The following is a 25,562-nucleotide window of genomic DNA, read 5'->3' on the forward strand; positions in this document are numbered from 1 at the left end:
GCCCAATCTTTCTCGCCTGAGGACCTACCTTGTGGGCTGTCTTGCCGCTCCCCAAAGATGCAAGCCCTTGGCAGCACGCCCCAACGGTGGCCGCCCTGTCTGGGTAGGCAGGGTAGGATGGGCTGAGGCAGGGTAGGATGGGCTGAGTGTGTGCTGAGTATGCGGCTGAATAATAGTTGGTGCAGATAACGGTACATGCGGAGACTGTTGGATGGCTGACTCCTCAGCCACAACTGCGGAGCCGTGTGGGGTAAGACTGTAAGAAGGGTAGGCCAGGCTGGGGTGGCAGGACAAGGTGGCACCTGCGCACTGAGCTCGGCACCGCCCAGGCAGCACTTCTACGCTGCTCCACGCCTGCGGCCTTTCGCCCACCCCTGCGGCCTTCTGTCCTCCCGTCGCCTTACAAATATTGGCAAGCCCAGGGGCGCACTCCGGGGCAATCCCAGGGCAGCTAGTTGCTTCTGCGCCTATCGGAAGCGCGCCTGTCGCAGGGCCCGACTGTTGCACACAAGCACGAACGTGCACGAACCGCCACTCACGAACTCAAGCCCCAATAAATGATCGACCACGTGCCGTACGGTGCCATCAACCGCATAGGTGCCCACGTCTGGGAAGCGGGTGGGCGCAGGGCGGGGTGTAGGGTCATTCTCGATAACAGGGTATGCATGGGGTACGTGCCCCCGCCAAGATCCGGGCACGTCAACAACTGTTTTTGCTGTTATGCCTCCGCCATCCACGCTCCCCGCGCGAACTGCATATGTGGTCGACTTAGCACATATGCGCGTGTTAGCTGGACCGCGCCTGTGACCCAACGTCAGCACGCGCGCGTCAAATGCAAGCGTTTGCAGTTTGTCCTCCATTTGCTAGCGCGTTGGACTCAACAGCTGTGACACACAAATCAGAATGGCACATACTGCGCTGGGAGTCCCCGGCCAGAGCCTCTTTCGGCTGCTGAACGGCCGGGGCATCAGCCTTTCCGCGGCGCTGCACACCGTCGCGGCGGGCTCTCGGCCTCTGGGAGCACAGAGTGCCATAACCCAGATAGATGAATCAGCTCTGGGCGGCAATCGGCCTTTCTACCGGGCGATGTTGGTGGACGCAGCCGGTACCTTTCTGATACCCACGGAGCAGGTTGCCGATGTATATTTGCGGTATGCGCGGCCTCATGGCTGCATGCTGGAGGAGGGCGAAGTGCTGTCGCGCTTCCGCAGGTGCGGCTGGACTTGAATTCTTGATTGGAAGCCACTGCTGCCGCGCGCTGTGGGCGGGCCTTGCCGCGCTCCGCTTGGTGGCGCTTGGCAATATATATAATACATAATACATAAATTTGGCGGGCTCCCGCGTTCTGGCGCTGGCACCCTTCTGACACCCTGCACTCACCCTGGCCACGCAGGGCCTACAACATGCCCTGGAAGGCTTCATCCCTGCGCTATGTGGGCGATGCTCGGGACTTCTGGCATTGCATTGTGGCAAACTCCACAGGCTGCGACCGGCCGGAGGTGGGAAGGGAGCAACGCAGCGGGAACGAGGCGCACAGCGTGCATGTGCCTGCCAAACGTGTCGTGCGGGAGGACTTCCGGCCACTGCTCACGGGAGAAGAAGACATTGCGCCCTAAGCCTGGGAAGCACCATGTCGTTACCATTGATTTAGGCTGCATTTCGTGCAGCGCGCCGAGTGGCTTGCAACACTGCAGGGCGCTGAGAGCACGGACTGCTAGCGGCACATACATGCACATGGCGAAGCGCGCGTACACCTTGTTATGCCGGTGACCCAACAGGTGTCGGAGGCTATCTACGAGTACTACTCGCGGCCTGAGGCATGGCGTGTAGCGCCGGGTAGGTTTCGGGGCCGAGGGGGGAGTGGGGGAGCGGGGCCATGGGGTTGACAGGGCCGGCCTCGGTGACTTGCCACGGCTAGTCTGGGTCCACCTAGCCTTGCTCAAACCAACCTACCCTAACCTAACCTACATTATCAAAGCTGTGCAACGACGAAGAACGGCACCACTGCATGCGCGGCGTTGTCCGCGCCTGTGTGCTGCTCCTCGACAACCACCTTGCCCGCTGACCCGACTTGACTCGCCCGCCTACCTAGTGGCCTCCCTAACGACACCCAGCTCCCCCGCCCATCTTTCCTCCTTCCCCTGCGCAGGCGCGGTGGCGGCACTGCAGCGGCTGCGGGACGCGGGCGTGTTGACGGCGGTGGTGTCCAACTTCGACACACGGCTGCGGCCACTGCTGCGAGACCTGGCGGTGCAGGGGCTGTTCGACGAGGTGGTGGTGTCGGCGGAGGTGCGGCGAGGGCGGAGGGAGGAGGGCGGTGGGAGGAGGGCTCGGGGCCCGAGGGAGGAGGCGTGCGGGCGATTGGGAGAGCGGAGCGGCATGCAGCCAGGGGCAGAGGGCTTGAGCGGATGAGCTACGGTGCAGTGCAGGAGGGTGCAAAGGTGTTATTAGCCTTCTCACGTGGGTCTGAAACTGCCCGAGTTTGCCCTGTCCCGTCTGCTCGAAACAGGTGCACGCGGAGAAGCCCAACCCGGTCATATTTGACGCGGCCATCCGTGCGCTCAGCGCCGCCGCCGTGACCAAGGGGACCCTTGCGACCGCCTCACTGTGCCAGCGCCACATGACACCTGCGCATCACCACCACCACCACTCCCAGTACCAGTATCAGCACCACCAACACCAACACCAATTCAACCACCAGCACCAGCACCAGCACCCCTACAGCTCCGTCCAACCCTACCCGCACCACGACTCGCACCCGCAGCAGCACCAGCACCACCAGCCTTACCACGTGTTGGGCATGAGCCCCGCCGCGCGCGCCGCCGCCAGCTCGGCTGGCCGTGCGGGTGCGGCCTGGCACGACCACGCCCACGGGGGCGCCAGGGGCCCCTGCACACGTGAGGACTTCTCTCCGCTGCTGCCCGAGCAGGTGAGGCTGGCGGGCTAGCGGGCGGGCCAACCATACTGTCCGACCCAACCACTGACGTGGCGTCAGGTCTACTCTTCAGTCTTAGTTCTCATGGGAATGGTTGAAACAACCCCCCTGCCCGTTCTGACTACTGATGCCCTTGTCCTACATACTGATCCACCACCATGGCCCTCACTACCACCGCCATGCCTCCACCTCAGGTGGTGCATGTGGGCGACGACCGGCGCAATGACTGCTGGGGCGCGCGCGACGCCGGCATCACGGCCTGGCTGTGGGGCTACGACGTGCGCAGCTGGGAGCAGGTGGCGCAGCGCGTGCTGCACGGCGCTGAGGTGAGAGGGCCCGGGGCAGGCGGAGCAGGGGGAGGCGAAGGAGGGGGAGGAGGAAGTAAGGGGAAAGGGGTGCTTTCAACGTACTTGGGTTGCAGGAGGAAGTGGGGTCGTGGCGGTCGTTTCTAGGTGATGGTTAATTGGTGCCCACACTTCCAAGCTGCTCAAATTCTTGCGGGGAGACGTTGCCTTTCTCAGGGGGGGAAGTGCGGTTGCCAGTTGTTCCAGGTGTTATGTGGGTCACGGGCGGTTTTAGACCTTATTTTCGTCGTACAACCGCAGCTGTACTCACGTTGCAGTCGCCTTGCTTTCTGCATTGGTGTGCCGGAGTGCATGACTTTAGGACAAAACTAATTCGCGTTCCCACAACCATACACCACAGTATGACCGTCCGTGTATCTGCAGCTATGACTTTTAGTCATCCCGGAAGTCACTCCAAAACAGCAATGCAGCTTGCTTGAAAAACACAATTAAAACCAACACAGCGAGGCCGTACTAAACAGTCACACTTGCCATTTTGCGCCACCCATACAGCTTGACGACGATGATGATGACGGGAGTGACGGTGGCGGATCCGGCGCCGGCATGACGCGTGCCGCTGGGACCGCCTAGTCCCGGCACCCTGCCTTGACATGTGGACGCATCAGGCGCAGCGCGAGTGCTTATTGCGGCAGCGCCTGCCGCGTGACCCGGCTCTTCCACGCGCGCTACGCGGGCTGCCGCACTGCGCCGGCGCTTTCACACCGGCCCTCTCTTGGAAGGCTGTGCACAGGTGCACGCCAAGGCAACACGGGGGGATGGGTTTAAGAGCTTTCTAGGTTACTGTATACATAGGTGTAGCTGTGTCTAAGTAGCGTTCGTTATGTGCCTTGTGTTTGTGTTCGGTATGGCCGCCTGGCGCTGGCATGCAACGACAGCGTGGTCACAATTTTGATATTTAGTAAGATACAGTTGCTGGTGGGCGTGTGGTTGCACCATTCGACACGCCTAGCCCAACCACCAGGGGGCGGAAGCTATGCCTGGGCATTAGGGGCCAGGGCCGTGAGCATACACGGATGCTTGGCGGGGAGCTGCGCTCTAGAATGTGTGAGAATGTGGAAGTGGGCTGGGTGCTAGTTGGCTGAGAATCTCTGGTTGTAGCACATCCCGAGCTTGCATGGCCGCAAGCCAAAGCCTGAGGCACAATGATGGACTTCACCCAATGTCGTGCCAGTGCATGTGTTTGCATATGAGCGTCGCGTGTGAGCGTCGGGACGAACGGCCGCGGCTGACACAAGTCATTCGCTTGTTGCGGTTTGAACAGGCGAACAAAGCCAGCAGGCATGCTTTGCTCAAGAAGAGAATAGCGTAGTGGGAGTATGCCAGTTTCGGGATTTATATTTAGAATGCGGGAAACATGTGGGATAATGTAATGTGTGAGAACGTGGTGCGGAGCTTCCGTCTGCTGGCTGCGCGGGCGGACACCAACATATATTACTGCTGTTGTATGGGTTCATCACATCTCCACACTGACGGAGTGTACTGCCCAAAGGCTTGAAGCTGTGAATGTTGCAATGGGCTAGCTGTTAGGGGGGCAGCTGGACAGAGACAGGAGTGCGGATGGGCTAGCTGTCAGGGGTGCGGCTGGACAGAGACAGTCCCCGGGCAAGGGTGGGCTGGAATGAGCCAGGTATGGTCCGGCCCACTTGCGGCAGTACGTGATGAAGGCAGCTACAGCCGCAAGCGCCTTGAAGCGGCTTCTCTAGAGGAGACAGAAGTGGAGCTGATTTCTCGCATTCATTGACAAGCACAAGAGGTCTGAGTAGAGCCGCACTGTGGGGCCGTGGAGTAGGGCATATTGTTGTGCAAACCGAACGACGTGCAGCGACGGCGGTGGCGGTCGCGGCGGCACCAGGCGATGCGGCAAGCAAGTGCGGGCAGAAGTTAATCAGGGCGCAGCAGAATGCCAAAGCGCTAGCGAGTTGAGGAGAGCTAGCGCGATCAGTGGCGGAGTTACTGGACGGGGGCGCAAGTTGCTGTCAGTGTGGAGTCAGCCTGCGCCTGTTTGCCCGAACCCCTCACATGCCCAGCAACTTAAGCGACAAGTGTTCCTTGGTCACGGGAAAAGGGGCTGAGATAAATAGTATAATGGCGGTTCTTGGACAGCTCTGACTTACCCCCAACGAACTCGTGTACGGCACCCCAACCCCCCTCAGCCGTGTAGAAGTTGTCGTGGCAGTCGGCAGCTGCACGAGTGTGAGCAGGTAGTTGTACGGCGGCCCGGCTACCTGACTGTAATTGTAGTGGGGTGCTCTGGAAACAATGGTACAGGGGAGGTGACGGACCTCCCCTGCAATGGTATGTCATCTGCTATCCTCACGTCACGGATTCAACCCGCGCCACCTGCTGGGCACGGATGTATCCCGGCTCTGCTTCCGGGGATACGTCTGGACTGAGTAGTTTCGCAGCTCTGCTCCCGCATCTGCGAGTCGAGCTCGTTGGGACGCCTCATCTGGAGGGGGGATAGTTGCAGTGCGTTGCTGTTGAAAGGGCGTTGACGGCGTTGGCGCTAGTCGGCAGGCGCGCAAGTGGGAGTGGGCAGTTGAGCGCGCACGCGTGTAGGAAGCTGCGGCAGAGCACGGTGGAGCACGGCGGAGGCTGGCGGTTGGCGCGGCGCGCGCGTGGGAGTGCATACATAATCGCGCGCGTCCCTTCACTTGTAATCCGCATCCATACTCGCGCGCGCGTGCCGTTTGGGAAGTCGGTGTGAGCTGCGTAAAAACTCAAGAGAGACGCATGGGGCACGCGCATGGGGCTGCCCCTGTTCCATAAGCTGCCTCTGGGCGCACACGGTTTCACGCGGTTGACAGTTGGGCTCAGCGCGGGTGGGACCCGCCGGAGTGCACGACAGGCGCTGGGGTGCACGCACGGGCGGAGCGCAGGGGCGGCTCGCGAAAACTCGGCGATAACTCGCGGGGGTGGGGTGGGGGGTGGAAACGAAGTGCCAGACCCCACGCCCCGACATCCCCCGGGACGCCCCTTGAGACCGACCCGTCCACGGACGACCGACCCGTCCACGGACCGACCCGTCCACGGACAAAAACTTGTTCAGGGGTTTACCCCCCCCCCCCCCATTTTATACCAAAGTGGTGTCAATCGACTCCTTTTGACGAGCACTATCACTCCGTGTCATCAGCGGTTCTGAGACTTCGGTCACGGGCGGGACCCTATCCTCGGAAACCCCCTCGACCCAGCTCACCCCGCTCTCAATTCTCTGCCGCGTGACGAATGGACAATGTGCATCGGTAGCCTTATTAGACGTGAACTCATGCGCACCAGCGCTTCAGAGCCCAGCTGTGTCAGTGCGCCTGTGTTGAACGTGGAGGCATGTCCCGACATGTCCACGCCCAAACGCGCAACGCAGCCTTCTCACGCTTTGTTTGTGCTCATTACGTCATACGCACATATGGGCCTCGTAACGCTGCGTTTGGCCCCTAGTTCTGCTTGTGGGGCGCTTCCCGAAATCCGCCAGGATGGGCTCCCGAAACCCGGCGGAGTGGCGGACCAACTTTCGAGAATGGATCCCCCTTTTACCCCGGACGACGACCGAGCCCCCAACTTTGGCGGCCAGAACTTTCCTCACCAGACCCCCCTGAAAAAACTAAAGCACGTGCATAATGCTCTCCTAAAGCTCTGTAATATTGAGCATGGGGGTAAGAATGCGGATGTTACAGAGGGGACAGTCCCAGCACCCGAGGACGCCGAGCCATCACATGCTATCAGGGCCCAACTTGACTCCACAACCCCGACTTTGCTGCAAACCCCCCCGCGGTCAAATGGGGGTAAGAACCTGAGCTTTTTACCCCCCCCCCCCCCCCCCCCGCCCCTGGGTAACTCGCCTGGCTGGCGTGAAACCGGGAAGTGGCCATTCTTGCGGGCCCCGCTCCAACCTTGCTAGCGTATAATTACCAGTAAACATTACAGTATTTGTTGGGACAGTGAACGGGGGTAAGCCGCTCCGCGCTTGTTCAATTCACGCAGCGCGTAAACGTCGGGGCAGGGGTGCGTCGGGGCAGGGGTGCGTCGGGGGCCTGCAGGAGGCCCTGCAGGGGTGCGTCGGGGCAGGTCGGGGCTCCGGTCCTCCTGCTGCAGCTGCTTCGCAGGCATCCAGAGCTAAAAAGCAGCTTCCAGTTGCTTTTAGGGTGGTCTGGCATTTCTGACATAGGCTGTTTCAGAGCCGCTCAGCCTCTGGAGGGCTCTGCATACAGCTGCAAAGGCCTCTGAAGGGCCGTGAAGGGCCGTGAAGGGCTCTAAGGGCTCTGAGGGCTCTGAGCTGCTCTGACTCTGAGGGCTCTGAGCTGCTCTGAGGGCTCTGAAGGGCACTGAGGGCTCTGAAGGGCTTTGGAGGTTGGTAACGAACATGTATGGGCACGCGGGTTGACCAGTCGGTGACGGTCCAGGAAGTCCAGCAGTCGGCGCTGAGTAATCTCCATATCCGCGCGCTGAGTAATTTCGCAGCAGTTTTCCAGTTATGTATATACTTGGTCCTGATTGCAGTGCAATAAAGCTTCGCGACTTCTTCACGTCGATTGCTCTTGCTTGTGGGCGATCGCCAAAGGTTCGCAGTCGCAACTCAAATGTAAACACTGATGGCACGCTTTCTATTACAAGCGAATTCATTTTCCAGTACATAGGCGTGTAGTGTATCAGGTAGTGTATCGCAAGGGCAACTATCCCGCGTGGAGAGGAAGCACGGTTTGAGGCTGCGCTTATAAGCTGTTCCTCGCTCTCGCGCCCTGGAAAGAAGCTTACGTATAGAACGAGCGATGGCGCCGCCCAACGATTCCGCCTGTTGAATCGCGCGCACAGGATTGTGCGCTTTGTTCCAAGGCATACGTAGGTAGTTGGGGGGCGCTTCTCAATTCTTTATAAAGGTTTACCCAAGAGATGCAAAGTGCTGCGGAAAGTGTGATAGATGCCGATGAATTTGAGCAGCCACCGAGCGTCGCCTAGCAACTCTAGTCGCTCTTTAATTTGACTCAAATAAGCAAACCTTTACTTTCAGTTGATGTTATAATCTTTGCCGCAGCCATATGCTACAAGCCTGAGGTGCAACGCGCCGAACAATAAGCTAGCATACGAACGGCCGGACGCAGAAAGATTTAAGGATTTCAAGGATCGCAGAAGCAGGCACCGCCGGAACAGGTGAGAAAGCCCAGGAAAGCCTGCTGGTCTTGGGATTCGGCGGGGTGCGTGGCCAGGGGCCTTCTCAAGCAAAGCTGCGCCAGCCCGCCAGTGACGATGACGGCATCAGGCTTGGGGACCGGGCGCTTTTGTTAAGGGCCCGGAATCACACAACTTTCCTCCTTATTCTTTGCCTGCCATGCATGCAGGCGGCAGGTGCCACATCGAGCAAGTAAGTAAGGAGCTCTCCACAACCAGGCGCCAAGAGCCAAGTGCAAGCAGGTGAGAGCCTGCTGGTCTTAATTGCATGTTCAGAGACGTTGCGCTCGCCCCACGAGCGGGGCTGCATCAGGCGCCCACCTGGCAAGCAACTGGCTTCTTGGGTGCCCAGCGTGCTCACGGCCACAGATCGATCGATGCCCCGCCCTTTCGCGTTTTGTTGTCATGCGGCTCAACGCCCTGCATCGAGATGGCCCTAGCGCCGTTCATGGCCTCAACACAACCGGCTTAATGCCCTGTTAGTGGCCCCGCCATGCGCCTTCAACGGCCCAGCCGGGCCCATGCCCTCATATATATACCGTCCCCTTCATGGCACCCTCACCACACCCGGCTTCATGTATGCTCGCACTGTCCCAACAAGTAAGTGCTAGCACTCGTGAACACCCGCCCCATCGTGTGCGCAGGGCCCCTGTGCAATGGCTTGCGGGTATTGCAGGCGTACTGGGCACAGTATTCTCACCTGCCAAACCAAACGCTTAGATGCTGAGGCAGCAGAGCGGGAGCGGCGGGCCAGCAGGGCTGCGAAGGCCGCGGAGGCGACTAGGGCTGCGGAAGCGGCCAGGGCTGCTGCGGAGGCGGCCAGGGCTGCGGAGGTCGCCAGGGCTGCGGAGGCGGCCAGAGCTGCTGAGGCGGCCGCCAGCAGCTTTCGCTACGCCAACATCAACCCACTGTTCACTGAGGATGACGGCACGGCATACAGCGGCACTGATACTGAAGATCGCAACAGTAAGGAGGGTAGGGCAGGGTGTGGGTGTACCATCTGGCTCTGTGTTGTCGCTGCATGCACTAACATTCTGTGTGTTGCGGCACTGTGCTGCAGTCGTGGCTTCCCTAACGGCACGGACTGTGGACCGCCTGAAAGGGATTGCGGCTAGCCAAAGCACGGCGCAGCTCGCCAAGCTGCTTGCGACAATCAACTCGGTACTGGACCTGGTGTCCTTTGACAACTCACCCGCTGCCAGTGCAACTACTGGTGTGTTGCGTGCGCGTTGCTTTAATAAACAGATCAGGGCGATTTGGGCGTTAGATAGGCACAAGACAGTCAACCGTACCAACTGCCATTTGGTCGCATGTTGCCTTGCTCAAGATAGAGACCCAGCAACACCGCCGGCTATCCAACACACCATCCTTGTATCCTTCCACCATCCTTTGCAGGCAGCCGCATTGAATTGACACCACTACTGTCGTACAAGGCTCGCCAGCAGATGGACTCAATTGCCACACCTGCTGCCATCACGGACCGGCCGGCGGTCCACTACTCATCAAGACTTGGCAGCAGTGCGCAGCCCAGGCGCGAGCTCTTCCCCGAGATTGAGGTTGCAGAGAGCAGTGTGGATGAGGGCGAGGATGAGGATGAGGGCGAGGAGCAGGAGCAGGAGCAGCAGGAGGCAGACATGCAGCGGCTGGCGCTCATCCGCAGCTGTACGGTGCCTACAGCAGATAACCGGTCTGTCATCATCAAGCTGCTGAAACCGGTGGCAGATTCATCCGGCAACATGCTCACGGACGAAACGTTGTGTCAGGTGTGTCTGGCCTCTCTGCTGCATTGGTTTCTATCTGGGCCGGGCGGCCCAGCGGGGGGGGGGGGGCGTCGTGTGATCGGTTCATCAGTAGCCATGTTGAAGCAGACCCCTGTCCCTGTCGCTGGCACGAGTTGGCAAGATAATATTCGCAGGTACTTGATCTATATCTTCTGATCTGACTCTCTATAAAGTAGTGCAGCACCGTCATTGATTGGCACAGCTGCATGATTGACAACTGTCCCTACTGTCCCTCATTCGCACACTTGCTTGCGCACAGGGCCTCGTCATCTACGACACTGTGATGTCAACGGAGGAGTGTGGCATCGTCGCGAGCAAGCTGCCAGCAGTGACGAAAACGAAGCGCGAGGCCGTCTCTGATGGCCGGGCAAAACAGGTTGTGCTGGACTGCACCAAACGCATTCGCGACCTGGTTAAGTATGCGTATAACAACAAGTACAACTTCAAGAAGGCATTGAGTCGTCATCAACCCCTCTCAGCACCAGGGAAACTGCACCAAGATGGGCCACAGGATGAGCACACGTACGACCTGCGGGTCTGTGTGAGGGTGCCACGCGACGGCAGACCAAGCCATGTCCACCTGGAGGCACTTGATAACAGTGCACGCCACTCCTTCATCATTCAGGCTGGCCAGGTATGGGCTTCGCCATGGCTGGCCTTGGGTTGGTGTAAGATGTTGCCCATGGCTTGCCCTTGCTTGCTCATGCCTTGCTGCAACCTGTCATAACTCTCATGCGTGGCTGCCTGTGCATTACTGTTTGCATCTACCCATTTCTTCTGCAAATGCTCGTGTGCCAGGCCTACTCACTGACCAACAATCTAGGCCTCAAGAGCTTCAACAGCCCATGGAAGCACGGCAACCTCCAGTACCACGGCATGACATTGATAGTCGACTTCATGCTGCGGGCAGGCTGAATCAATGACATGTGCCTGTGACAACCCAATGGCGGTTGTTGGGTCACTTGTAGTGTGCAGCCCCCGTGCGTAGCTAGCGCACCCAAAACATGGGAATACCCAGGGTGGCTAGCAGGCCCAAGGATCTGCAAGGATCGAACAGGGATGCCTGGAGTGTGGGTGCGTGTGAGGACGGACCGCGCACTGACAGGGGACCTATTGAGACTGTCTCCCCATGTGTGTTACTTAGCTCCGATACCTTTGTGTGCCCCGATACCTTTGTGTGTTGCTGCTATGCGCTGTCGTTGTATATGTGTGTCCTAACTAAATCGAGATGCAGAACTATGCGTAATTGATTGCGTTTAATGGTTTGCTGTCAGGCGCCGGCGGAACTATGCTGCACACGTGGCAGGGAAGAGAGAGCGGTGGCACGGAACAAGGGCAGCTGATGAGGGGGAAGCGGCAAGCCGGGGTACTGCATAACGGCTTGAGAACTTGGAGGATTTATGCAGCACTGCAGAATACGGGGGATGAATGATGGGGGGCCAGGTAGAGGTTACACAGAAAGAGATGGCGGGGCAGGGGGGTACACGCCGTTGTCTATGGCGTGTAAATAGTTGGCCAGGGTGCACAATGGGCCAGAGAGGTGACACGGGCGGGGGCGCTGCTGGCAAGGCGCGCGCGCGTGTGGGGTGAGTGGTGAGCCAATGAGCCAAGCATACATGGAGAGGCCGCAGTAGACCAATGGGGCGCACACAGGGCGTGCAGTCAAATATGTGTGGTACCGTCACCCCGCATAACCCCTGCCCCCTCCCCCCGCCGCCAACACTTGCTTGCTGCCAGTGTGATGCAGTGGCCACGTGACGGCACCACCTCATCACAGCCGCCGCCACAGGTGCCGCACACACACACACACACACACACACACACACACACACACACACACACACACACACACACACACACACACACACACACACACACACACACACACACTCTCTCTCTCACACACACACACAGTCTTTGCGCTATGCTTTCCTTGTGCTCTTTAACACACACACACACACACACACACACACACACACACACACACACACACACACACACACACACACACACACACACACACACACACACACACACACACACACAATTAACACACACACACACACGCACACACACACACAGTCAATGTACTAGTGGAAAACTGGTGCTAATCTGCTGATGGGCGGGTTGTAGCAAACACACATTTCATTGCCCTGCTATGTGATATGTATCCCGTATATATACGTACTGGCAGGGGCACCCTGCGCTAACGAGCGCGGAGCGGCATACCCCCGTTCACTGTCCCAATAAATACGACAATGTTCACAGCCAGTTATACGCTAGCAAAGTTGGAGCGGGGCCCACAAGAATGGCCACTTCTCGATCGGTTTCACGCCAGCCAGTTTTGGGCGAGTTTCAGGCGAGTTACCGCCGATCGAGCGAGTTTCCTGCGAGCCGCCCCTGCGCCCCGCCCGCGCGTGCCCCCCAGCGCCTGTCGTGAACAGGGGCAGCCCCATGTGTCTCTCTGAATTTATACGCAGCTCACACACGCGGCTTCCCAAACGGCACGCGCGCGATTATGCGCTCCCACTCGCGCGCCGCGCCAACCGCCAGCCTCCGCCGTGCTCCACCGCACCCTGCCGCAGCTTCCTACACGCGTGCGCGCTCAACTGCCCACTCCCACTTGCGCGCCTGCCGACTAGCGCCAACTGCCCATGTGCGCCACTACAGTCAGATAGCTTCCGATGCACATTGTCCATTCGTCACGCGGCAGAGAATTGAGAGCGGTGAGCTGGGTCGAGGGGGTTTCCGAGGATAGGGTCCCGCCCGTGACCGAAGTCTCAGAACCGCTGATGACACGGAGTGATAGTGCTCGTCAAAAGGAGTCGATTGACACCACTTTGGTATAAAATGGGGGGGGGTAAACCCCTGAACAAGTTTTTGTCCGTGGACGGGTCGGTCCGTGGACGGGTCGGTCGTCCGTGGACGGGTCGGTCTCAAGGGGCGTCCCGGGGGATGTCGGGGCGTGGGGTCTGGCACTTCGTTTCCACCCCCCACCCCACCCCCGCGAGTTATCGCCGAGTTTTCGCGAGCCGCCCCTGCGCTCCGCCCGTGCGTGCACCCCAGCGCCTGTCGTGCACTCCGGCGGGTCCCACCCGCGCTGAGCCCAACTGTCAACCGCGTGAAACCGTGTGCGCCCAGAGGCAGCTTATGGAACAGGGGCAGCCCCATGCGCGTGCCCCATGCGTCTCTCTGAGTTTTTACGCAGGTCACACCGACTTCCCAAACGGCACGCGCGCGAGTATGGATGCGGATTACAAGTGAAGGGACGCGCGCGATTATGTATGCACTCCCACGCGCGCGCCGCGCCAACCGCCAGCCTCCGCCGTGCTCCACCGTGCTCTGCCGCAGCTTCCTACACGCGTGCGCGCTCAACTGCCCACTCCCACTTGCGCGCCTGCCGACTAGCGCCAACGCCGTCAACGCCCTTTCAACAGCAACGCACTGCAACTATCCCCCCTCCAGATGATGAGGCGTCCCAACGAGCTCGACTCGCAGATGCGGGAGCAGAGCTGCGAAACTACTCAGTCCAGACGTATCCCCGGAAGCAGAGCCGGGATACATCCGTGCCCAGCAGGTGGCGCGGGTTGAATCCGTGACGTGAGGATAGCAGATGACATACCATTGCAGGGGAGGTCCGTCACCTCCCCTGTACCATTGTTTCCAGAGCACCCCACTACAATTACAGTCAGGTAGCCGGGCCGCCGTACAACTACCTGCTCACACTCGTGCAGCTGCCGACTACTGCCACGACAACTTCTGTAGGGCTGATGGGGGTTGGGGTGCCGTACACGAGTTAGTTGGGGGTTATAGTCGGAGCTGTCCTAGAACCGCCATTATATTTTTTTGCTGAGCCCCTCCACAATCTGAGGCCGAACAACCTCATCGCGCCCGGACACAGCCGGGGTCGGTTTCCACAGGCTCATAGCTAAACCTGGTGCCTAGCAATCGCGATGCCACAGCAGAGCTAACCGCAGCCAGACGAAGCACAGTTGTCAACAGCCGCACTACTTGTCATGCGGTCATGCCGCTACGCATGCCCTGCCAGCCCCACCGCGGACCGCTACCTAGACACCGCCAGCCGCCGGCTCCTCAGCCTGCGCGCTTGCGCCGCTTCTTGGGCGGCCCTGCGCTCTCCTCCTCCACGTGGCCTTTCCCGCCCCCTCCGCTAACAAGATCGTGTCCCCAAAGGCGGCCAAAACCTGCGGACACAAGCTCCACCACCATGCCGTCAATAGTGCTGGAGGCATAATTAAAGCCCGCAGGATCATGGAATATGGGCCCCCCTTGCGTGGTGAGGCGGCAGGGTAGGGGATGGGCCCCTGCACTGACCCGCCTTGCCCCAATAATCCACGCCAGGCCCTACGGGCCGGCGTTTCGATTACTATTATTATTCCGCCTCTTGTTAGACGCGCGCACGCGCCCCCGCTGCTGCCGCCGCCACCGCCGCCGCCGCCGCCGCCGCCGCCGCTGCCGCTGCCGCCGCCACCGCTGCCGCCGCCGCCGCTTGTCTGCAGCGATGCAGGTCGCTTGTGCCCCAGCAGCATCTCCACCAGCGCGTGCCGGATGTTGGTTGCGGAGTTGACGTCACGTCCCTGCACCGTCGGGAGGGTAGAGTGAGTGGGTCCCACTGAGGCCACGACTGAGCCGTCACCCAGCCGTCACTCACTGAGCCCCACTGAGCCCACGACTGAGCCCCACTGAGCCCCACTGAGCCCCACTGAGCCGTCACCTAGCCAGCCGTCACCCACTGAGCCCCACTGAGCCGTCACCCAGCCACCCAGCCATCACCCAGCCAGCCGCCCGCCCGCAAAGTAGACTCACCCACACCGTCCCGCAGTGGTTGCACACTTGGACTTGCTTGGTGAGCACGTGAGCCCTCCATGGTACGACCGCCTGCAGGCAACGCTGCCCGTTGCCGAGCAAGTGCCGCCCGCACACACACACACAACCCCGGTCCGGCTCCCATCAGCCAAGCCCAGCTGTGGCTGGTCCAGGCGCCGCCGGGTTTTCAGCAGTGTGTTTGGTGATGGCGGCGCTGGCCGCCACAGAACATGGCCGGGTGCGGCTGCGCGGGATGACGCGCGCCGCAGCGGCCCTGGGAATTCAGACGGCGGCGGCAGCAGCTCCCGAGGCTGCGGTGGCAGGTGCAGCGGAGGCGGAACCCGATCTTGACGAGATCCCGCCCACACAGCTGACGCCGCCGCAGCCAGGCGTCAACCCCGTCGAGCTTGCGTGCGCTCGCGCAGTCGCGGACTTCTGGTCGCGGCTGATGCAGTTCGCGCAGCTCGGCGTGCCCCAAAAGGGCTGGGATGTATGGTGTTGACGCCACTCACCCCATCCTGGCGGTGGTGAACGGTGAAATGCTGTGCGCGATGCCGCAAGCTATGGAGCTGGAGGCTTGAAAGGGATCAGCCCTTAGGAGAAGCGCGTGAGCACTAACATGAGCCACTGAAGCAGTGGCATACGAGCGGGTCAGCGGGGGAGCTTAGTGGGCAGGCGAAGGTTTTTTTGTTTTACGCCCGTGGGAGCAGGGCCAGGTTTGCGGGGTTTTATGCCTGAGAGGGTGTATTGGGTGCTGCAACACCCCGGGCCTTACGGCCTGGACCGGCCTAGTGGCCAGACGCGTTTGTGGCTGCCCTTAGGCATTGTCTGCCCTGGCGTCGAGAGCTGGTTAGGTTGCGGTTGAGGTTGTGCAGGCTGCGGGGTCGTAGGACTCAGCCCCACAGCCACTGTGGTCGTGCTCTCGCGTGCTGTCGCGTGCTGCGTGTTTTGTTTTGTTTGCTGTTTTTGTCTTCTGCCCGCCTGGTCTTTGAGAGGTAGCTCGCCCGCTGGGTCTGAGGTTGTTACACCGGTAGTAATTCCGCAAGGATTACTGGCGCGGTGAAGGGTCGGAGTGAGTTGCCCTGTGGACTCCAGAGCTGTTTGCGCTCTGCCGGGGAAACGCCAGGTCACGGCAGCCCTCGATTGAGAGCCCTGTCGTTGGTTATACCAGATACACGATTCACGTGATCTGGCAGAATAACCGTGGAAACCGTAGTCACACACACACACACACACACACACACACACACACACACACACACACACACACACACACACACACACACACACACACACACACACACACACACACACACACACACACACACACACACACGCACAGTACGCACCTGGCCGTGAACGCGGGCGGCTGCTCCCTCGCCCCGGGCACCGCCAGCCAGTCCTGGAAGCCGGTGCGGTCGTGCAGCATGTTGTGGATGTGCTGTGTGGTGGGGTTGCAGGAAGGGGAGGGGCAGGGGCGAAGGGAGGGGCCATTGTAAATACCAGCCCAAACTAGGGGAGAAGGTTGTTCCCACCTTTCCGGACACGGTAAGCAATACCGTGGCAAAAAGACAGGTGGTACAGGACACGACAAAGGCACGCCGCACTCGCCCAAGTGCACAGTGTACGGTGCCCATGCTCCCACCCAGTCCACCGCCATTCCCAGTCAAGGGAACAAGTGGGCTGCGCCCACGCCACATTGTTGCAAAAGGTTCCGAAACTACGTCATCACCCTAAGTTTCTTGGAATAAGTTATGTTTTGTCGCCTGCGCGTGACTGTTTTGTGTTGTTATGCCACCGATTCCACCGAGTGCGCCACCGAGTCCGGGCGACCTGAAAGGTGACTGAGTGCCCTGGCACTCCCTCCAGTTTCCTGCCGACCGCACCCAACACAGTAATCCGTTCTGGATTATGCACGGGTGGGAGTATGCGATGGGCCAGCGAGGCTGTGGGTCGACCACTGACTGGGGCGGCGGGGCCCGGCGCACGACCACGGCCGCCTGTCTTCCTAGTTCCTAGCTGAGTGGCACATGGCATCCCACACAGCTAGCGTGGCAGCTGCCGAGGGAAGGTGGCAAAGCACGTTACCGTGGCGGTCCCGCAATGGCCTTGCTGCGTAGCTTGTGTCCGGAACTTCAGGAGAGAGCCCGAGGCGCCGGATCTGTCTGCGCCAGCCACGCCAGACAGGGCGACTTGCCCGCCTTGCCGTTCCCCTTTGCTGCTGCGCCGAATATATGAATGCGGATGTTACAGAGGGGACAGTCCCAGCACCCGAGGACGCCGAGCCATCACATGCTATCAGGGCCCAACTTGACTCCACCAACCCCGACTTTGCTGCAAACCCTCCCGCGGTCAAAGTCCGTGTGACTCTGTGCACCGTGAGTCCTAGCCAAGCCTCAACCCGCCAGAGCCCCACCGCTGTGCCTCAACGCCACAAGCCTAGGCACCGGAGTGCCGGGAATCGTCCAGGCCGCAGCACACACGCACAGCGCGAATATATGGCACACACCCTTATAGTTTTAGCAGTCCTTGGTCCTTGGGGCGGGCGGACAAAACCTGCCCGTGCGCGCGCACACAATGCGCAAAGACTCTCACTTTGAGCAGTTTGCCCCGAGATTTGTGACAATGAAGTAATCTGCAGACACTTGCAAGCGCAACCATCTTTATCAAGTATGGCACGGCGCATAAAACGGGCCAAACCGCGGGGCAGAAGGATGAGGTGCTGGGACACATTGTGGCAAGTCTCCATACCCGCGAGCCCGGCACCACCGGGTCTTATACCCACTGCTGGCTTCTCACTTATTGCAAATCCATAACGGCTAGAAGCTGCCCTGACTGTCAAAGTTGACCTTCCGTTTTTTTGGTGAAAACCCGACCACTCCAAACACGAGCAAGCTCATCGCGTATAGTGTCAAATAATTTTCAAGTACTGCAGCGGCTTGGCGGAGCGAGTCCTGACCGCAGGTGGGCCCTGCGCCAGGCTCTGCGCAAACAGTTCAGCAGCGATGCGCAGCTGCTATGAATAATATTGCAGCTGCTAGCACGAATGCTTGATAGCTCATATAAAAATCTAGGTGGTGCGCTCTTGCGCTGGTATGTACTTGAGGCTCTTTTGCGCGTTCACGTTGCTGTGTCACCCATCTACTGTGCTACAGGAATGCTCTGGAGGCCTTGCTGACGGACTTGCTGCTGGTGCCTTTCTCCCAGCCCGCGGAACGACGAAAGCCACTCGTCGGGGAGATGGGGATAGTAAAGAAGGCGATGGGAGCGCTTGGGTTTGGCGAGAAGCCAAAGCAAAGCAAATCAGGCAGTCCACGCGGAAGTGCGACAGCATCCGTTGTTCCGCTCGGGGCACTCAGCAGTCAAAACTCCGAGGAACTCCCCGCTGATTTGCGTCTGGCACTTAACTCAGTAGATAATCATGGGGACGACGGCAGGACCTGGGCGCAGCCAGCTTACCGAGGGTCTGGAGACGGGCGTGCGCTGCCTGGCACCTCTACGGCCGCAATTCGGGCCATGTATGGTCCCTTAGACTCGCCTGGTCCATCTGCATCAGGGACGCCCCGCGGTAAGTGCGACGCTCAGCGAAAGCGAAGGTGAATGGTTGGGACTGGGAGTCGCGGCGCGGCATACATTACGATGGCTTCCTTCTCTCGAGTCGTGCTCTAGGGGCGCATGTCTCGACGCTTCGCCGCTACCCGGAATTGCTCGAGCATCGCTTGAGATTAACGTGCGCTGTGCTGTTGGGTGCCCATCGCTCGTCCGGACGAGGCCTGTGGCACTCCTGGCCGACCGTACCAAACGTCACGCACCCCTGCCTGACAATGCGCCCATACCCTGCAGGTCCCTCGTGCACCGGAGGCGGTCATGGCGAGGCGCCTCCTTCTGTGGCGGGCACCGTGCACCCGCACCAAAAGCTGGCGTCACCCATCGGCAGGCAGTCCCAGGGCAACATGCAGCTGCCCAGGTGCGCTGCTTGGCCTTGCCGTCTGCGGCTGCTGATGTATATTTGTTCCTCTCGCTCGCGCATTGCCATGCAAATTACGCAAAGGCCTAGCACTCGCTCGCATCGATGTGCCTCCTGTGCGTTATGCACTCCCAAAAGCTGCCCACATTGCTGCCCCCTCCTTGGTGCACCGCAGCCCGCTTTGCACCGCTACAGCCACGCCCCTGGCCCGCCACATAGCGAACAGGGCGCTGCGCAAGGCAGGCGACTCGGCACCCCTCTCACTGCCCAGCCTCACTGGCGGCCTGCGCCTGCGCGATGCGGGCGCGGCGGCTCCAGCAGCAGCCGGTGCTGCCGGTGGCGGCGGCAGCAGCGGAGGCGCACCGCAGCAACGAGTGAGCAGCGGCGGCATCGGGGACGGCACCTCGCCGCGCCCGCCCACGGTGACCTCGGTCCGCAGCATGCGGGAGGCGTCGCCGCGCATGCGCCGCGCCACTACTCTGGACGTGGTGGCGGATCACTCGCCCGCCTCCATTAGTAGCGGTGGCTCGGGCGCGCCGCTCAGCCCCAATGGCCCCAGTGCCGCAGCCATCTCTGCGCCCACTAGCGTAGGCGAGGGCGGCGCATTGTCTCCAAGCGGCGTTGGCGGCGGCTCAGGCGGCAGGCCCGAGCGCTTCCACCGCCTGCACTCGCTGCCAGCCTCGAACCCCGCATTCGGCTCTATTAGCAGCGGTGCGCTAAGTCCACCTGGCAGCAGCGCTCATTACTCCGGCCCCACCGCCCAATTCTCCTCGCGTGACGAGCCGGCATTTACTCGCGAGGAGGACGAGGTACCCCCGTCTACTAGCGGCCCGCTGCCCACGCTATCCGCCGGCCCAAGTTCCACGTCGCCACGCGACCGCGAGGTGTCTGTTGGCTCCTACGCAAACCAGTACCACCACCAGCAGCAGCAGCTCGCGGGCGGAGGCTCCGCGCCGCACCCTCCCCCTCTGACGCACCACAACTCGAGCCACAGCTTGAATCAGCACATGCACGGGCCCAGCCACCTACGCCCCATGCCCGCGCCGCTGCTGAGCCCGCAGCCGCAGGCGTCCACTGCCGCCGCGGCAGCGGCAGCGGACGCGCGCCGCGCGCCGCAGAACCGCCGCCGCAGCGAGATGTCGATGCTGGTAGTGCCGGCGCCGGAGACGCCGCTGCCGCGCCTGAAGAATGCTGCCACCGCGGCCGCTAGCATCATCGCCGACAGCAACACCGTGGGCCGCCAGCAGCTGGCGACGGAGGCGGCTGGCCATGCTGACTTCTACGTGGACGAGGGGGAGCCCGGCATGGAGGGCATTGAGGAGGGCGAGGCGGAGGGCGCCGGCGCCACTGCTGCTGGCGGTAGCGACGGGGACGAGGCGATTGAGGACCTCCTGCCCACGCGGCCCGAGCCGCTGCGGGCCGCGACGGCGCTGTCGGTGCAGGTGCCGTTGTCGCCGCCCTCAGCGGGCCTATCGGTGGCGGCGTCCGCCGGCTCAGCCGGCTCAGAGATTTCTGCAAAGTTTCCAGGACCCGGGCCAGCGTCCAACACCAGCCTTGGGTCGGCACAGATGCCGGCGGGTGTTGCCGCGGCGGCGTCGGCCTTCAGCGCGGGTAGCGGCAGCAGCACGCGCCTCAGCCCCGTGGTCAGCCCCGGCACAGAGTGCATTGCCAGCCTTGGCCCTGCGCCGCCGTTTGTGATGACGTCGCCGACCGACGCGAAGGCACCGCCAAAGGCGTCAAGCGCATCAAAGGACCCGTCTCTGATGGACCAATCACACGTACAGTCGCCCGAGCGCGCCGCGCCGCCGGCTGCTGCCCCGCCGCACGCCGTGCAGACCAAGCTGCAGCCACAGGCTGCGACTGCAGGCGCTGCTGCCTCAGGCACTGCTGCTCCTGTTGCTGGCTCGGGCGCCTTGACGCCGCGCTCGCCCTATACGCTGCCGGTGCCCGGCGCCTTCGTGTCGCGGCCGGTGCCCAAGGACGGGCGGGTGCACCTGTCATCGGCGGCGCCGCCCGCCATGTCGCTGCGCTCGCCTGCGGCCTGGGGCGTGGGAGACTTCAAGATTGTTCGCAAGCTGTACGCGGGCTACGCCAGCAGCGTTTACAAGGTGGGCGCGATGCGTATCCAGTGAGCGTAAGGGAAAGAAGGACTGGAGGCGCATGTTGACCTGGGGGATGCCTGACGGTTTGGGGCAGAACTACGGTAGTCTGAACTGGAGCAAGGCAGGGCACGGGGGTTGACCGGTTTGCCGAACGGCTGTACTCCCAAAACTGCACCCAAGCGAACGCAATATGTACCGCTACCAGCCGCTCCTCCTCAACATCTCATTCCAAGCCTCGCCGCACCTGTTGGTTGGCTTCTCGTGACCACAAGCCCCAACCTCTGTCTGACTCCACAGGCCAGCTGCACGCACTCGGACACGGACGTGGTCCTCAAGGCCTACAACCTCATGGGGCTGTCCACCTTCCTGCGGCACCAGGTGCTCCGCGAGCTGGACATCCACGCGCGCCTGCACCACCCGTCCATCGTGCACCTGATTGCGGCGTTTAAGGTGCGAAGTGTGCTGTGCGCGCAAGCAACACGCGCAGCAGCGCCACGGGAAGATGCGCTGCCTGCTGTGTTGGAACGGGACTCAGTCGAGCGCAGCAGCACAGCCACGCTGACTTGATGACGTATTCGTGGTCTTGAATGCGCAGGAGGGCGATATCCTGGTGATGGTGCAGGAGTACGTGCGCGGCGGCAGCCTGGACCGCGTGCGCCGCAAGCTGGGCGGCCGCATGACGGAGTTCCAGGCCATGCACCTGGTGCTGCTGCCACTGCTGAACGTGCTGCAGCACCTGCACAGCAAGGGCATCGTGCACAGAGACATCAAGCCGGTGCGTGCTCACAGCTGGTTGCTGAGTGCATGCTTGCATGTTGCTCTTCAGCTGCTGCCTATGTTGTGGTGGCCAAACGGGCATGGTAAACCGCCGCCCGCACGAGAGTTTCGCTTACTGCCCAGCCACACACCGCCCCTGTCGACACATGCTGCCCACAGGAGAACCTGCTGTTCACTGAGGACTGGCAGCTCAAGGTGTGCGACTACGGCGTGTCCATCTGCCTGCACGAGGAGCGCGCGGTGACGCGCACCGGCTCGCGCGAGTACATGGCGCCGGTGCGTGAAGGCGGGGCGGAAAGCGCGAGACGGGGGACGGGGGTGGCTGTGGGGACTGATGATGCAGGACACGTGGGCTTGAAGAAAGTGCTTGGGTGAACCGGCCGGGCCTGAATCCAAGATCCATTCACCAAACACAGGAGGTAAATGTGTGCCCGCTGAAGCGCGGGCCCGACGACAACAAGGACAATGAGGTAATGGCCTACACGCCGGCCGTGGACGTGTGGAGCCTGGGGGCGCTCATGTACGAGCTGCTGGTGGGCTTCACGCCCTTCCCCGGCGGCCCGCCCGCGCGCCCCACGGCCGGGGAGGCAGCGCCGCCCGCCAAGGCCCTGGCGTACCCGGGCGGTGTCAGCCAGGAGGCACGCACGTTTGTGCAGTCGTGCCTGGACATAGAGCCCTTCAACCGGCCCACCGTGCCACAGCTGCTGCAGCACCCATGGATCCAGAAGTCGCTGGTGAGTTGGCGGGTGCAGGTGGTGGGCGAAAGGCGCGGGTCCTGAGCTTGAAGGGGTTGGGGCATCATGGTTGCGGCCTATGTACGTGCATGTGCATATTGAGCCGGCTCGGCTGGAGGCGTTTCGGGGGTGCCTGGGTCGGGTGCGCCACCTTGCAAACCGCTGCGGCCGAGCGCCTGGTTGTGGCAGCCACTGACTGTCTGCACGCTGCGTTTGCTCGCTCTACTGCACACAGGAGCAAGACATTAAGCCCTGAACAGCGCGGGTAGCAAGCGGGCGGGGTCAGCACATAAGTGCTGCGGAGGTCCACGCAAAGAGGGAGAGGCCCGCTGGCGGCGGCGGCGGCCTCAACTCGGTCTTCAGCATGGGCAGTTGGCAGGCAGGGCACAGCAGGAACAGGCATGCCCTACGCATGCCATGCGGACATGCAGCGAACGATGCAAGGACACCGGGTGGTCTGGAGGTCTGATTTACTGGTACCGGGCTGGCAGTAACCGCGTCAACTGCCATATGGCTGCACGGACTGAACTCGTTCGTGCGAGCAAGCACGTGGAGCAAGCACTAGGGTATTGTTTCGCGCCGCAAAATGTCGTTTTTCTGCGGATTTGAGCGAGTGAGAGGCACGGTGATGGCACGCATAAAACATACATGGCAGGGGGATGCATCGACCTGTTGTTGGGCAATCGACACCCACGTAACCGTGTGCGACAGCCTCGGGTGCGAACGATGCTGGCACTGGCAGAGCTCTGGCGTGGGTGCACGCCGCGCGCTCTGTGCCTGCCGTGAGATACTGACAGCACTACAGCGTTTTGCGGTGCGGGCAGCAAGCTGACTGACTCAATGGTGCGAATATGTGTGTGCGTGCGTGCGTGGGCTGCAGCTATGGGCAGCCATCAGGAGTGAGCGCTTTTTGCACTTTGGCGCCATGGGCCTGAGAAGCATTAGATATGCGCTTATTCCTCAAATCTCGTGATGTCCTTTATTTGCCTTTACTAATTTACCAACTACGCAACAGCAGGACCTATATCCTGCTTTATGTCTTTTGTGCCTATCTGAACGCTGATGTAATAGGTCATGACCTGGGAGGCGGACAGTCACCATAGCTGCAGTGCCACTGCGCGTATGCGGTGCGCGTTTGTATGCGCTCGTGACACACGATAGGCGAGGGCAATCGTAATGGGTTTGCGTGGGTGCGCCCCACGGGTGCGCCCCCAACTCCCAGGGGCATGGCGAAGGAGGTTTGGGTTTCCCCTATGGGCTGAGTGGCCTGAGCCTACACTACATCACGCCTTTTGCGACGGGTTGATAGCAGGGCAAAGGAAGCATGGCACAACGAGGGAACACTGTGTCCGGGGATCAAGGTATTGTTGTGATTTATGGTTGAGGGGTCACTTCTTCCTAGCCATAGGAGAAGGAAAGCCAAGCCTAAGCAAAGCCCGGATATGATTGTGCATGGGGGGCTGGATTGAGTTCGGGGTTTCACTATTACGGTTGACTCTCAGACGTGGGCGGTGAGAGCCGCAGCCATTTAACCATTTGTCGAACGTTTACGGCTGTATCCTAGCCAGAGTAGGGGCGGCTAAAATCACTAAGCAGGGTAGTGGGGGGGAGGGTAGTAGTGGGTAGGCATACATGGGGCGCGGCGCCTGGACGAGGGGGGCCGAGGATGCTCATAAATTAACAGATGATTCAGGTAACGGATTGGTAATGCGGTGATTGAATGCCCCGAAGCGGTGGACAAGCGGGGAGTAGCACCGTGGCATGCAATATGGCACGGTGGGTTTTAATGCCACCAAGAGCTCTGTCGGCAGTATACACGTTCAGGGGCCTGGCCACAGCAAGGGAGTGCCTTGACTGGTTACCTCTGCGACTGCAAGCTGTGGGACTGGTGTGTAAATGTACGTAAGCAGGAATCGAAACCGTATCATGTGTGCACGGGTGTGGCTGTACTGCACGCATGGGCAGATTGGCCGCCTTTAAGCCGTGCGCATACAGGGGGCAAGCCTTCCTGGACAGGATGCACCCGAGCAACCTCCCTTGTGATTGACAGGCACTGTCAGACAGGTGTATACCTGATGATGCGGATTTGCACGACGGCGTTACGTGCGTAGTAGGTGGAGCGGGGATAAACTCTTACGCGGTAAGAACGTACGTATGATTGCGGTATTACAAGAGAGGACAACCTGAGCGTGCAAGCACGCAGGGGCCATCGAATGCTGCCAGGACCTACGTATGCTCAGGCTGGTGTCAGGTTCGCGTCTTTCATCTGTGGCAATCTTGGCCGCTGTTTTCTGGTGAACCGGGCGTCTGGATGCTGGTGCTGTTAGATGATGATATGCTAACGAGAGGCCAAGGACGATCAGAAGTCAACACATGTGCTTCAGGTAACGGATAGCGATTGCAAAGACGTCCATCCAGGCGGAGCCAGTTCCGGGGCAGGGGTCACAGGCGTATGGGGCAGGACACAACGCTGTGCGTTTTTGCTGCCTGGGCGAGTGGGTTGGCCTGGGTTTGCTGGTGGCGCAACCCCAAACCCCGCCCCCGCCCCCGAGTGGGCACTAACGCACAGGGCGAAGGCGGTCCCGTCGCTGGATGGTGGCCGCTCCGTGCGGGTGGGGCGCGGCGCCTGGACGAGGGGGGGGGGGACTGGGGGGGCGAGGGCCCTGCTAGCTCCGCCCTTGGGCACGCCGGCAAGGCAGCGGTTCGATGTAATTTTGGTACCCTGCGACCTCAGGTCGTGGCACATGTAGAAGCTGGAAAGTATTCGCTGCCGCGCGTTCGCGGGTGGACAAAGGTCGTTTGGGCGCAGGCTCGCACGCACACATCTGACGACAGGGGCCCGCCAGGCGGGAGAACAAGGCGGGCGAGGCCGCCGCAGGGTGCGGCTTGGTGCGGCGAAGTTCGCCACCTGGCATGG

General features: G+C 61.0%; 3 protein-coding genes across 3 annotated transcripts; all 3 read left to right on the forward strand.

Annotated features, from left to right (window-relative positions):
• The first annotated feature begins 728 nt into the window (after positions 1 to 728).
• Positions 729 to 5,972, forward strand: CHLRE_09g403750v5 (uncharacterized protein). Its single transcript, XM_043066123.1, has 7 exons — positions 729 to 1,211; positions 1,394 to 1,499; positions 1,779 to 1,836; positions 2,150 to 2,289; positions 2,510 to 2,929; positions 3,130 to 3,261; positions 3,793 to 5,972. Exons 1-7 carry the CDS (start codon positions 904 to 906, stop codon positions 3,868 to 3,870), a joined length of 1,242 nt encoding a protein of 413 aa, XP_042920747.1. The 5' UTR covers positions 729 to 903; the 3' UTR covers positions 3,871 to 5,972.
• Positions 5,973 to 7,768: 1,796 nt separating this feature from the next.
• Positions 7,769 to 11,880, forward strand: CHLRE_09g403700v5 (uncharacterized protein). The gene is made up of 7 exons (XM_043066122.1): positions 7,769 to 8,442; positions 8,631 to 8,703; positions 9,105 to 9,426; positions 9,521 to 9,673; positions 9,856 to 10,223; positions 10,501 to 10,875; positions 11,040 to 11,880. The coding sequence occupies exons 3-7, from the start codon at positions 9,117 to 9,119 to the stop codon at positions 11,154 to 11,156; spliced, it is 1,323 nt and encodes a 440-aa protein (XP_042920748.1). The 5' UTR covers positions 7,769 to 8,442; positions 8,631 to 8,703; positions 9,105 to 9,116; the 3' UTR covers positions 11,157 to 11,880.
• A 5,718-nt stretch (positions 11,881 to 17,598) lies between these two features.
• Positions 17,599 to 25,369, forward strand: CHLRE_09g403650v5 (uncharacterized protein). Its single transcript, XM_043066121.1, has 9 exons — positions 17,599 to 18,029; positions 18,221 to 18,633; positions 18,909 to 19,032; positions 19,208 to 21,140; positions 21,432 to 21,584; positions 21,730 to 21,909; positions 22,071 to 22,187; positions 22,328 to 22,645; positions 22,881 to 25,369. Exons 2-9 carry the CDS (start codon positions 18,306 to 18,308, stop codon positions 22,899 to 22,901), a joined length of 3,174 nt encoding a protein of 1,057 aa, XP_042920749.1. The 5' UTR covers positions 17,599 to 18,029; positions 18,221 to 18,305; the 3' UTR covers positions 22,902 to 25,369.
• The last annotated feature ends 193 nt before the right edge of the window (positions 25,370 to 25,562 follow it).

The sequence above is a fragment of the Chlamydomonas reinhardtii genome, chromosome 9, assembly GCF_000002595.2.
Source record: "Chlamydomonas reinhardtii strain CC-503 cw92 mt+ chromosome 9, whole genome shotgun sequence".
Lineage (NCBI taxonomy): Eukaryota > Viridiplantae > Chlorophyta > Chlorophyceae > Chlamydomonadales > Chlamydomonadaceae > Chlamydomonas > Chlamydomonas reinhardtii.

Coding starts and splice junctions, on each gene's coding strand:
- CHLRE_09g403750v5 (XM_043066123.1), top strand. CDS start 904: ATGGCACATACTGCGCTGGGAGTCCCCGGCCAGAGCCTCTTTCGGCTG. Junction 1,212..1,393: donor GTGCTGTCGCGCTTCCGCAG/GTGCGGCTGGAC, acceptor CTGGCCACGCAG/GGCCTACAACATGCCCTGGA. Junction 1,837..2,149: donor GGCATGGCGTGTAGCGCCGG/GTAGGTTTCGGG, acceptor TCCCCTGCGCAG/GCGCGGTGGCGGCACTGCAG.
- CHLRE_09g403700v5 (XM_043066122.1), top strand. CDS start 9,117: ATGGCTTGCGGGTATTGCAGGCGTACTGGGCACAGTATTCTCACCTGC. Junction 9,427..9,520: donor TGATACTGAAGATCGCAACA/GTAAGGAGGGTA, acceptor ACTGTGCTGCAG/TCGTGGCTTCCCTAACGGCA. Junction 9,674..9,855: donor CGCTGCCAGTGCAACTACTG/GTGTGTTGCGTG, acceptor CATCCTTTGCAG/GCAGCCGCATTGAATTGACA.
- CHLRE_09g403650v5 (XM_043066121.1), top strand. CDS start 18,306: ATGGGGATAGTAAAGAAGGCGATGGGAGCGCTTGGGTTTGGCGAGAAG. Junction 21,141..21,431: donor ACGCCAGCAGCGTTTACAAG/GTGGGCGCGATG, acceptor CTGACTCCACAG/GCCAGCTGCACGCACTCGGA. Junction 22,188..22,327: donor CGCGCGAGTACATGGCGCCG/GTGCGTGAAGGC, acceptor CACCAAACACAG/GAGGTAAATGTGTGCCCGCT.